This window comes from Oncorhynchus mykiss, chromosome 19 (genome assembly GCF_013265735.2).
Source record: "Oncorhynchus mykiss isolate Arlee chromosome 19, USDA_OmykA_1.1, whole genome shotgun sequence".
NCBI lineage: Eukaryota > Metazoa > Chordata > Actinopteri > Salmoniformes > Salmonidae > Oncorhynchus > Oncorhynchus mykiss.
In genome coordinates this window covers 6,120,316-6,134,122 of record NC_048583.1, presented here as the reverse complement: position 1 = coordinate 6,134,122, position 13,807 = coordinate 6,120,316, and the positions used below count along the sequence as shown (strand labels likewise).

Genomic DNA, 13,807 nt, shown 5'->3' with positions numbered 1-13,807 from the left:
GCATAGTAGTGGAGGCTGCTGAGCGGAGGACGGCTCATAGTAATGGCTGGATTGGATTCAATGGAATGGTATCAAGCACACGTTTGATACCATTCCAGGCATTATTATGAGCCCCTCAGCAGCCTCCACTGCTGCATAGTGATAACTATGGCAGTCCAAGTCTACTACAAAGTCAAAAGTGAGAGCCGAGAGACAAAAGGTGTCTACAAAACAGGAACAATTTACTCTGATTTGAAAAGACCCCTATGACTGTGATGCTTTATGAATACAGGGCCCTGGGCTACTTGACATTTCAAAGTGCATTCATTTAACTGATCTGTTCTCATCAGCAGCCATTAACGGAGTGTCAATTCGATTCTATTCCTTGATTTTTGGCCAATCATTGAGCTGACTCATTACTCCTCACCCTTCATCATGGATTCAGATTCACCAATACAAATCTGGAATTGATTAGGAGCAGGGTGACAGCTAGCCATGGTCATTGAGAATGTGTGTCAGTGCACCTCCCGTCAGAGATACATTCCCTACTGACATCAGTGTTTCATTAATAGATAGGTAATCATAGTTAAAAAAGGGGCAATCTGCAGTTACTATATTCATTTTTGAACTTATAAGTTAACAATATGTAACTATTTATTCTTGAAGAATATAACTTAAATGCCCCATGAGTTTAGTTCAACTGTTGTACCCCCATCAGACTGAGTTTAGTACAACTGTTGTACCCCCCATCAGAACCCATCAGACTGAGTTTAGTACAACTGTTGTACCCCCATCAGAACCCATCGGACTGAGTTTAGGAAACCCTGCAGATATGTTAGTGAGAGGAAGCCCAGTGAACAGCAGTGGGAGAAGATGGAATGAGATGGATCTGGGCCGACATTCTGATCATTTACTCAACGATGAAACATTTGATCTGAATATAGTTCTGTTCCCAAAAATATAATCTGTTATGAACAGAGTGGACTATGTTTTGTAGACTTTACCCTTTGCCAGTTTCAAAAAATGACGTTGTTTAGAAGCGCAAAGGTGAATTGAGTTATTGCGCACGCGCACCTCACAGAGTAGGTGTTCAAATGGAAATATGCAAATCCATGCTAGAACGCACCAATAGGATCTCACTAGCTCGTGCTTGGCTCTGCCCACCTCCTTGCTTGTTCTACCCACCACTATGGCTCATTTGTTCCCATTTGAAATGACAGGCTGTGGTCTATCGTTGGTACAGCGCTCCAGACAGCTCCAGCCCAAGTCAAGCACTGCATGTTTATATTAATTCTTACCCAAAAAGGGTGCTCCTTAAGATAGTGGTTACTGTGACACTGGCTGACTGACAGGAGTGAGGCAGCAGATTTAGCCACAGAGCGCCAGCCAGCCAGCCAGCCAGCCGGACAGCAATCTGACACTGAGGCAATAAGACATTCTTCTCTGTTGGGTGACAGTTTAGACAACTTTTCAAGAGAGTGTTTGTGAACTTCTATAACACAGGGTGATCTTGATCACAGGGTGATCTTGCAAGCTAGCCACCTATAGCTAGCAAGTTAGCAAACCAAATGTATAGCTGGAGCTCTGAGCTGGAGAAAATAGTTAGATAGTTCACTTCTAGTTAAGATATTTAGCAGGCAAACATTAGTAGTGAATCACCTATCTTGTGCTGCTCAACAGTGAATTGTCACGGTTGTTCCCTGTGCCATTTGTAAACATACAATAGAAATGTTTTGAATTGGCGGTATTGAAAAGCATACCGTCGGTACTTTAAAATAACCCCAATACACGGTATGCCGTCCAAGACTACTTGACATTCCCTGAAAATAGTATGTTTATGTCACTACTGTTGTAATTCCTCTTTGTTGTAGGCTAACTATATCTGATCAAATCTTTAACACCAGTGTATCATTCTGAAGGTTAGAATATGGACAGGCAAAACCCATTTTACAGTCTTTGAATTTTAATTCCCTGAGGTAAAGAGCTTCAAAACGGCAGAAACTCCAATTGGAGGAGAACGCATCTCAATAGTTCCTCAACTGAGCCTCTACTGGATACCACAGGACTGAAATCCTATGGAAACTGAGCCTCTACTGGATACCACAGGACTGAAATCCTATGGAAACTGAGCCTCTACTGGACACCACAGGACTGAAATCCTATGGAAACTGAGCCTCTACTGGATATCACAGGACTGAAATCCTATGGAAACTGAGCCTCTACTGGATACCACAGGACTGAAATCCTATGGAAACTGAGCCTCTACTGGACACCACAGGACTGAAATCCTATGGAAACTGAGCCTCTACTGGATACCACAGGACTGAAATCCTATGGAAACTGAGCCTCTACTGGATACCACAGGACTGAAATCCTATGGAAACTGAGCCTCTACTGGATACCACAGGACTGAAATCCTATGGAAACTGAGCCTCTACTGGATACCACAGGACTGAAATCCTATGGAAACTGAGCCTCTACTGGATACCACAGGACTGAAATCCTATGGAAACTGAGCCTCTACTGGATACCACAGGACTGAAATCCTATGGAAACTGAGCCTCTACTGGATACCACAGGACTGACATCCTATGGAAACTGAGCCTCTACTGGATACCACAGGACTGAAATCCTATGGAAACTGAGCCTCTACTGGATACCACAGGACTGAAATCCTATGGAAACTGAGCCTCTACTGGACACCACAGGACTGAAATCCTATGGAAACTGAGCCTCTACTGGATACCACAGGACTGAAATCCTATGGAAACTGAGCCTCTACTGGATACCACAGGACTGAAATCCTATGGAAACTGAGCCTCTACTGGATATCACAGGACTGAAATTCTATGGAAACTGAGCCTCTACTGGATACCACAGGACTGAAATCCTATGGAAACTGAGCCTCTACTGGATACCACAGGACTGAAATCCCATGGAAACTGAGCCTCTACTGGATACCACAGGACTGAAATCCTATGGAAACTGGCAACAAATAGCCTCTCGGGGGATATCACCACTCAGTTTTTCTGTCACAACCCATTTATGAAATAGTAGGTATTAATGTCCATTTAGTATTTAAACATTAGGATCCCCATCAGCTGCTGCCAAGGTTCCAAATAGGATTAAACAGTTACAACACATAATTACATCATTACTCTAATACTACAAATCTGCAATATAATATCCACAATACTACAATATTACAGTGTGTGTGTGTGTCTTCACAGTGCACTTTGTGCTTTTTAAAACCGATTTTACTGCTTGCTTGAGTTACTTGATGTGGAAGAGAGTTCCATGTAGTCATGGCTCTATGTAATACTGTGCGGTTCCCAGAGTCTATTCTATTCTGGACTTGGTGACTGTGAAGAGAGCCCTGGTGGCATGTCTTGTGGGGTATGTATCTGAGCTGTGTTTTAGCTGTTTGAACAGACAGTTCGGTGTGTTCAACACGTCAATTCCTCTCACAAAGACGAGTAGTGATGCAGTCACAGAGAATGGTATTGACACAGAATGGGAGCACAGTAGACACATAAACCTCTCTGCCTGAGTGACGTCCCACCATCCATCTTCTGCTAGGCTGAGTCCCAACTGTTGGGCTCTGGTCAAAAGTAGTGTACTAAAGCACCGCGGATCCAGACAGGGTTGTCCACTCTCCCCCTTGCTGTTTGCTTTGGCAATCGAGCCTCTCACCATTGTACTACGCTCTAATGATGCCATTCAAGGTATAATCAGGACGGGCTTAGAGCAGAACGTTTTGATATATGCTGACAACCTCCTTTTGTTCATCTTCAACCCTGATACCTTATTGCCACGTGCCCTATCTGTTCTTAAAAAGTTTGGTTCAATCTCAGGGTACAAGCTGAATCTAGGCAAGAGTGAGCTTTTTCCTGTAAATAAAGTTTTCAGTTTAGGATTGTCCGGGATCAATTCACTTACTTGGGAGTAAAAGTGACAAGGAAATATTCAAATTTGTTTCAGGAAAACTTTGTTGCTTTAGCAGACAGATTGAAACAATGTTTTACTTTTTGGAATTCGCTACCTCTCTCTTATTGGAAGGATAAATGTCACTAAAATGAATGTGTTGCCCAATTTATTTATTTTTTTTTCAAATGTTTACCCATTTTTATTCCAAAATCTTTTTTTAATTCACTGGATCAAACATTCATGTATTTTATTTTGGATGGAAAGGTAACACGGATTGGTAGAAAGTCCCAGTGTCCCTAGGCAAAAGGTGTGTCAACCCAATTGTAAAGCAGTCTCTTAAAATTTGGAATCAGTTCCGTTTTGCTTTTAGCCTCCGAGGCTTTTCTCTATCAGGCCCAATCAATCAGAACATTTTATTTCCTCCAACTTTGAATGATGGGGCTTTTGACATCTGGCACTCACTAGGCCTCTCCTCACTAGCCCAATTATTCTTTGATGATACATTTGCCTCTTTTGCTCAGCTACAGGAAAAGTTCAACCTCCCCCAATCCCACTTTTTCCACTTTCTCCAGACTAGGAACTTTGTCAGAGCTAAAACACCTGCATTTCCCCATAGGCCTGCGAATACAGCTATAGAGAGCATTTTTGAGCTGAACAAGCTTACTAGGGGCGCAATTTCAGATGTATATGCAATCATTAATGACTTACAGAACCCCTATTTGGTGTCTTTAAAGACTTGATGGGAAAAGGATTTGGGGGAGGAACTTGGGGAAGACATCTGGGAATCTGTGATGCACAGGGTGCACTCGTCCTCTTTTAGCACTAGACACAGCCTCATTCAATTCAAGGTGGTTCACCGTATCCACTGGTCGGGGGCCAAACTTGGAAGAATATTCTCTGATTTTGATCCTACCGGTGTCAGATGTAAAGTGGAACCAGCTACACTGTTGAGTACATGTTTTGGGGCTAAACTGTCAGGTTTCTGGGAATTCATATTTAAATGTTTCTCTGATATAGATATATATATATATATATATATATATATATATATATATGACACTGTTATAGATACGTCTCCCCTTACAGCCTTTTTTGGAGTACTGCCCATAGGTACCCCCTATCAAGAATCCAGTCGGACACTGTTGCTTATACAACTCTTTTAGCTAGACGGCTAATACTACAGAACTGGAAGATGGCAGCTCCTCCATCTTATAAATATTGGGTGAGAGATGTGTTGTGCTCTCTGAAACTAGAAAAAATTACATTTAATAGACGTGGGAACCCCAAACTGTTTTATGAGGCTTGGGCTCCATTCCGGTCTTACTTTAAACAGTCCATCCTCTGACGGCATTCATATTAAGACAAAAATAAGTCTGTATTTGACTCCCCTGTGACTTAAAGGCTGGATGAGCCTTTCTTTGTAGGGGGGGGGGGGGGGGGGGGGGGCATTAAGGTGAAGATGATGTGCTTATTGATTGACCTGCGGATGCCTTGTTCATCTTGCCCGGTCAGAGACTAAAATGTGAGCTTGTTTTGCCCTGTTTTTTTGTTGTTGTTTTTAAAAATGTTGTTCACGCTTACATACAATTATTATTCATTTTTTATTTTAAAGCATTGTAAACTTTATTTGTGGATGGTCGGTCTGTGGCCATGACTGTCTGTGAGTGGTTGCATTTCTCCACCCCCATCCCTTGACTGTTTACAGGAACAATGGTGTTTGCTCTGTCCCAGTACTACAGATTGCCCTTTAACCTTTGTAGCCTTCTGCCCGGTGTGTTTAACTTGTCTAAAGTACAGTATCTTTAAAAAGGTTTTAAAAAAATGTAAAAAAATCATATTTTTTCTAGTTGAGTAAATTATTAATATTGTTTTGTGTTGTCTTGTGTGTAAAACTGAATAAACAGTCAAAAAAGAGAAAAAAGTGCACTAAATAGGTAATAGGGTGCCATTTGGGACACATCCCTACTCTATAATAAAGGAGTGTGGTGCGGTCCGATGGGGGAAGGGAATACTAATGAAGAGTCTCTAAACGGACACACCGCATTCATTACATCGATTCCCTGGGCATTGTAAAATCCAGGGTGCGATGAATCAAGTCTAGACTAATAGTTTGTATTTGGCCTCGGACTACAATGGATATTTTTGTTACTAGGAGGATGGTTTAAAAGCGGTTTGTCAATGGCCTAAGATCTGCAAGGCATTTAAAGGCCTACGTGATTGAAGCTAGTTGTCACGTCCTGACCTTAGTTCCTTTTTATGTCTCTGTTTTAGGTTGGTTAGGGCGTGAGTTGGGGTGGGCATTCTATGTTTTTGTTCTATGTTTTGTATTTCTGCTTTTGGCCTGGTATGGTTCCCAATCAGAGGCAGCTGTCAATCGTGGTCTCTGATTGAGAACCATACTTAGGTAGCCTGTGTTCCCACTATGATTTGTGGGTAGTTGTTTTCCGTCTTTGTGTGTCTGCACCAGACGGAACTGTTTCGTTTGTTTCCGCTTTGTTGTTTTTTTTGTTCTAGTGTTCAGTTTCTTCATTACATTTACCATGAACACGTACCACGCTGCACCTTGGTCTACTCCTTTTTCCACCAACCACAATCGTTACACTAGTGGTGCAGACCTGAGCAAAACAATGATGGTTACACAAATGGAATAGCAGGATGGACACTTGACTAGGAGGCTGTATAGAACTGAAGAAAGCAATGTTGGTTACATTGAGTGTGGAATAAGGCTGGATACTACAACTAATGGGTTCTGACAAGTCTGCTCTAGCTGGAGGTGAATTAGTGACAGTGAGCTGGCTAGTTCTTGCTCTGCAGCTGCCCACTCATGGGGGGTTGCGGGGGGGTCTCACTCACTCTCACAATACAGATTAATAGGAACATCCATCATTACCATCCTCATAGTTTGTTGTTGTGTGGGCCAACAGTTAAGCAGCGAGTGAAATTACAACTCCATTCTCCTGGCTTTTTGGAGAATATTATTTGGCAACCCACATTTCCCATGAAATCAGGATAAATCCCCAATAGGCTCTGGTTATAAAGCAGGAATATGGGAGTGCAGTGGTAGCAATATGCAGCCATAAACCTTTAAAATGACAGCCCACTATACAACAGCCGATTTTATCCAATTGAGATCTGACAAAGGAGTTACTATATCTTCAGGCCTCAGGCAAATGCCATGCAAAAGGCAGCATGGATGGCTAGAATAACAATGGATGGATAGAGTGGTTGAGTGGTTTAGATACCATGGTGCTCTGGCTCCCCAGTCTCCCAATTACTGTCATACTGGAGTGAAATATGACCCGTGTTGCTAAAGCCACCACACATTGTTGCAGTGTGGGGTGTGCTGAGAGAGAGACCTCTTTGTGCCAGATTACCTGCAGTATATGGAACCTCCTGCCACGCCCATAACAACATTGCTAACGCTCTTTCTTAACTATTTCATTGTTGTCCTCATTCATTTCTTTCTGTATTGTCCTGTTCATTGTTATTACTCATTGAGTATTATTATTTTTCCTATTATTATTATCATCATCATCATCATCATCTATCTGCGTCATCATTGATTTAATAGCCACAGATAGAAAGACACAGAGAGAGAGAGAGAGAGGAGAGAGAGAGAGAGAGAGAGAGAGGAGAGAGCAGAGAGAGAGAGGAGAGAGAAGAGAGAGAGAGAGGGAGGAGAGCAGAGAGAGAGCGAGAGAGAGAGGAGAGCAGAGAGAGAGAGAGAGAGAGGAGAGCAGAGAGAGAGAGAGAGAGAGGAGAGCAGAGAGAGAGAGAGAGGAGAGCAGAGAGAGAGAGAGAGGAGAGCAGAGAGAGAGAGAGAGAGGAGAGCAGAGAGAGAGAGAGAGAGGAGAGCAGAGAGAGAGAGGAGAGCAGAGTAGAACCAAGCTCCTAGCTTCCTGCTGTTAATGTTTGGCTTATACCCCCTGGACATGTCTAAGGGCATATTGAAGGACATACGGCCCATATTCATATACCCCGTTACTCCTCAACTCAGCATTTTTCATGTTAGCTTATCTGGGTCAAACCAAGGTGCTCTTGTTTCACAAAGGCAGATAGAGATGGGAAGTGGCACTGACAGTCTGGAATCATGCAAGCTACAATGACTTATACATCCAGTTAAAAATATCCCCAGGGGTTTTCATTTCCAAACACGACATCCTTTAACTGCAGTCTGCGGTAGCTAACAACGCACTTCTGGATTTTAAACTCTTTTAATGCTCAGCACTCTAAGGTGAGGAGTCTGGCCTGTTCCATATTAAATCAAGAAAGATCGCATCAGGGGTCCTATTCAGTTGGTGGATATGTTTTGAAAAGGAGACCAGGGGATAAGCTACTACCCATATTGTCCATTGAGAAGACGATGTATAAATGAATGAGTGACATTTTATTTTCGTGTCAAATCACCAGTTGGCAACCCCTCCCTTACGGGATTAATTGACACATAAACATTAAAATCATTCACTGTGATAATTCTTGCGGTGTTCGGTGCAGCGCGCACCGCATAAAGAGGGGAAAACAAATCAATACATAATAGTAAATAAGCTTATCCAAGCATTAATTACACAAACGTTTCCCTGCTGAACACGACCCTGACAAACAGATAGATGGGCAGCCAGTCAGATCTAGTGATTGGACGACTGACTCCTGTAATTCCCTCCAATCACGGCTCTAGATGGATAAAAGCCTCTCAATTACACACTGACTCAGACAAGAGGGCCTGTCAGGAGCAGATAAACAGTGTGTGTGCATCTGTCAGTGTCTGGTGGTGGGGGGGGGGGGTAACGGATGTGAAAAGGCTAGCTAGTTAGCAGTGGTGCGCGCTAAATAGCGTTTCAATCAATGACGTCACTTGCTCTGAGACCTTGAAGTAGTAGTTCCCCTTGCTCTGCAAGGGCCACGGCTTTTGTGGCGCGATGGTTAACGATGCTGTTGTTGATGTGTGCAGAGGGTCCCTGGTTCGCGCCCGGGTATGGGCGAGGGGACGGTATAAAGTTATACTGTTACACTTTAAGGACCTTCCCCCTCCAGAAGCCGGGCTGCGTTCATAAGAGTATCAATCTACCCAGATGTTCTGTGGTGATAGTCATTGATGTGTGACTATGAAAAGTCAACTCCCCCTTCCATTTTGATTGACAGTGATGTGTGGTGCTGTGTAGAAAATGTGGGATAATTGTACACTGAGTATACCCTCACATTAGGAACACCTTCCTAAAATAGAGTAACACCACCCCCACCTTTTGTCCTCAGAACAGCTTCAATTCGTCGGGGCATTGACTCTACAAGGTGTTGAAAACATTCCACAGGGATGCTGGCCCATGACTCCAATGCTTCCTTCCCACAGTTGTGTAAAGTTGGCTGGATGTCCTTTGGGTGGTGGACCATTCTTGAGACAAAGAAGAAACTGCTCAGCGTGAAAAACCCAGCAGCGTTGCAGTTCTTGACACCTACTACCATACCCCATTCCAAGGCACTTAAATATTTTGCCTTGCCCATTCACCCTCTGAATGGCAGACATTCTCAATTGTCTCAAGGCTTAAAAAAAAATCCTTATTTAACCTGACTCCTCCCCTTCGTCAACACTGATTGAAGTGGATTTAACAAGCGACATCAATAAGGGATCATAGCTTGTCACCTGGATTCACCTGGTCAGTCTGTGTCATGGAATATTTTGTACACTTAGTTTATTCACCATATGTGATGACGTTGCACAAATGTAATTCCCCACAGAATGACCGAAGTGAAGTGCAGGGTCAGAGAGAGACAGAGATACAGCACAGCAGCAGTAGTAAGGTATGGGTGGTACAGGGACACGTCTACTGGGATCAAAGCACACTAAATGACCCCTCAGGCCCCGGGCCAAGACATCCTATCCTATCCTATTGGAAGGCTGGCTGCACCTTCCTTAACAACACTCTTGTGCTTTGCTGACTGGTGTCTGCCAGACGGCCATCATTCTAATGAAACATTAAGGAGGCCAGACATCACACACACAAACACACACACACACACACACACACACACACAATGTTTATATTAATCTGACACACGGGTGAGGTTTCACATAATTCACATTGCATTCTTCATTAACTTGGAGAAGAACCTCATTAGTGTCCTCATTAGCCCTTGGGGACTAGGTATTATTATTCATTGTCATGCCAACACTCTGGGTGACATGGTGTTGATATTCTAGTTGGGGAAATCACTGAGCTCTTACAGTAACTTATTAATTATGCATGGGATAGGTGACACTTTAGTGCAGTCATCTGAAGCTAAGGAGAACAAGAGGGGAAAAGGAGGACAGAGACAGAGAGAGAGAATCATTAAATTCAAGGAAGGGTGTGTGTGTGTGTGTGTGTGTGTGTGTGTGTGTGTGAGATCCCCAACCGGTCTTCTGCATTCAGTTTCACTACATTATATGACTATATTCAGAGAGAGGAAAGCTATTTAGTCCTCATTTAACAACATGTCAAGACGTGATGGAATGAAAGGGAAAACCCTCTCTTGATTCAATGCATTGCTGATTGAAATGCATCACTGTATTCTCTAGACTGCCTATTATCTTTTTCACGGTAGGCCTATTGATTAGTTCAAGGATCTGTAATTCTGTTACAATCTAGTGTACTTCAAAGTAGTGCAGTTTAAGATGGAAACGAAGACTAAAATCTTTGAAACAGCGACGTGCATGACACCCTCGCTCAACAATCTCACTGTTTGACAGTTCATTAGAACTCTACCGGTTTCCCAAACCAACAGAGCATGTACAGTGCAGGCCTACAATAACAGACTACTGTGCAAAACTTGTGAAGACACAACACCCTAGTTTGGATGTCTACATAACGACGCGACGGTCCCATCTATAAAGTCTTGCTACAGTGTAGCACTCTCCTTTCACTACTCCCACACAGTAGTTTCAGTTTACCGTATGCAGTAATTTCACCGGAGATCGGGTTGTTTTGAGTGCGTAGCGGAACGGTTTAGTACATCCGACAACTCCAGCCCGGAGTTTGGCGACCATTCGCAACGAAGCCATCGTCGTTAAATTAGTCCATGCGTTCTGGCATACTGAGCAGTAGAACACTTGTAGAAAAACCTGCCTAGAAGCAGGATCTTCGTATCGTATTCCAGTCAACAACGGACTGTTTTGCGTGCAAACAGACTGAGGGCGGGTGAGATAAGAGATAGGGTCTGAGCACAGCCCGAGAGAGAGCAGCGTACCGTTTCCTCCGTGTGCAGCAGTCAGTGGTGACAAGCAGAGCGCGCCCGCGTGACAGACTTTATTCTCTTCCCTTTGGTGGATGTCACAATAGTAGAGGTCGGGTATGAATGGGCCATGCAGCGTGGCGACACGTTAGAACAGAATGCATGTACATGTCATAATACCGTATCTTCTATAATACAACATGAAGAGTGGATTCCTTATAGAATATTTAAGTGTTCAATCAACAGAATGGGCTTCCAGTAGAGGGTTTATTAAAGCAATCGATTCTGTTAGAGGTTAAGGAAGTACAATGACATATACAATTACATCATATTTCAAACCCATGGCTGGGATAATATAGACTACCCAACTAAAAGGTGTCTCTGTGTGTGTGTCTCTCTCTCTGTGTGTGTGTGTGTGTGTGTGTGTGTGTCTCTGTGTGTGTGTGTGTGTGTGTCTCTCTGTGTGTGTGTGTGTGTTTCTCTCTCTCTCTGTGTGTGTGTGTGTCTCTGTGTGTGTGTGTGTGTGTGTGTGTTTGTGTTTGTGTGTGTGTGTGTGTGTGTGTGTGTGTGTGTGTGTGTGTGTGTGTGTGTGTGTGTGTGTGTGTGGTCAATAGCAGAGACATTTGCAGGGGCCTCATTCCCAGCTATATGAACTATTAATATCGTCATCCATCTGGTCGGTGGTACAAAGTGGAATCTACTGTAGCACAGCCAACCTGTACAGACTGGGAAAGTTGCCCACCCTATTGATCCAGCCACTGCATGTGCTTCATTAATATTTTAACATCACAGAGAGAGTGTGTGTGTATGTGTGTGAGAGAAGTGTAAGTGTAAGTGTGTGTGTGTGTGTGTGTGTGTGTGTGTGTAGCTAATACATCTCTATACCCTAAAATGTCTATATCCTAGAATGTAGGCCTAATACAGGGTATTTTGTGATGTCTTTTATCAGACAGATACTGACCTTCAAGGCCAGCAGCAGTTGATGCTTTGAAAAGGGACTGCTAAATGAATTGTATGTAAATGAGGGAGCAGTGGGACAAGCAGCAGGACAAATGACATTCAGTCTATCACCTTATTATAAAAATGGAGAAGGTCGGTCGGGCGGTGCCCGAGCTTAACAGGGCCAGAGACAACTAGGCTACTCTCCCAGATTGTAAACTAGAACGGCTTAGAAAAGAGGCAAAAAGAAAACATGTCATACACAAAGTACAAGAAGATACCTCTATAATCTGTCCCTTTACAATCACTGAACTGGTTAACAGCAATCCCATTACTCTTCATTTCACTGACTTCTTTCATCAGTGACCCCTGACCCCTGATCTATAACCTGTCCCTTTACAATCACTGAACTGGTTAACAGCAATCCCATTACTCTTCCTTTCACTGACTTCTTTCATCAGTGACCCCTGACCCCTGATCTATAATCGATCCTTTTACAATCACTGAACTGAAGTGACATGATGCGTTAACAGCAATCCCATTACTCTTCCTTTCACTGACTTCTTTCATCAGTGACCCCTGACCCCTGATCTATAATCTATCCCTTTACAATCAGTGAACTGAAGTGACATGATGGGTTAACAGTAATCAGTTGTCACTGATGAAAGAAGAAAGTGAAAGGAAGAGTATCAGGATACACAGGCAATTTTAATGACCACTTCAGCTCTAAACCATCATTCATTACTTTGCTTTGAGAGAGAGAGAAGTACATCTTAAATGGCACCCCATTCCCTATATATAGTGCACTACTATTCCAGGGCCCTGGTCAAAAACAGTTCACTTACATAGGGAGTATGGTGCCAATTGGGACACAGACAGAAAGTAATGAAATTGAGGTCAGAGTACGGTGGCCGGCTACGGTACGCTGTCTGCCAGCTATTCCACTGGCCAGATTTATATGATGCGCTGAGAGTGGGGCGAGTAGGAGAATGTACTCAGCCTCAGCAAACAGTGAAGTTATTTACTGCGAGACTCTGATATCAACCACATTGTACTAGCCCTTTCCTCAGGTCAATGACCAAAAGCACCCTGTAGTTGCCTCATGGGTGGAATGTTAATATTTGTCATAATTTCATAATTAATGAAGACGATTAAAAAACAACAGTGTTTCTATGACAGAAACGTTTTGTTATATTTCAGCCTTCTGTGATGAAGTGTAATTTTGGGATGCAAACTCAAAATCAAATACATTTCAAGTCTATATCTGACATGGTACAGGTGTCTTCTTTTTTTAAAGCCCATAACTGTGTGTGTGAGGTGCATTATTCTGTTTCTAAGTAGATTTGTTTAAGACTACCAAGAATCACTGCGTGACCCTGATTTAGCCCACTGCAATAAAAGGTTAATGGTTTTAAACTCGTTTAATGCTTAGCACTCTGAGGTGAGGAGTCTGGCCGGTTCCATATTAATCGAGAAAGACCGCATCAGGTTTCCTATTCAGTTGATGGGTTTGTATTGAAAAGGAGACCGGGGGATAACTGTAAAGACTTGCTAACTGTAGTGACCATGAACCTCAATTTGTGAGCCTCAAATTCAGGAGAAGATTGATCTATTTAATGAGTTTACTGTAAATATCCTAACCACAAATTAATTGCCTATTAAATGTATTCAGGGTTGAAAAGTGCATTCGATGCATATAAACATTTGAACAGTTATATTATAATGCCATCATGCCTATAGCCCAATTGGTCATAGACTT

The 13,807-nt window shown here is 42.9% G+C and overlaps 1 protein-coding gene across 2 annotated transcripts in view; it reads right to left on the bottom strand.

The window, feature by feature from the left end:
- The window catches only part of LOC110497334 (calcium uniporter protein, mitochondrial), a 28,993-nt gene extending 17,823 nt beyond the window's left edge, over positions 1–11,170 (bottom strand). The window contains exon 1 of one of the 2 annotated variants that reach the window (XM_036954081.1): positions 10,829–11,170. In XM_036954081.1, the coding sequence (XP_036809976.1) occupies positions 10,829–10,939 (111 nt within the window). In that variant the 5' untranslated portion in view covers positions 10,940–11,170. The remainder of the gene's footprint in view (positions 1–10,828) is intronic. The other variant, XM_036954082.1, reaches the window with a different exon arrangement.
- Positions 11,171–13,807: the final 2,637 nt, after the last annotated feature.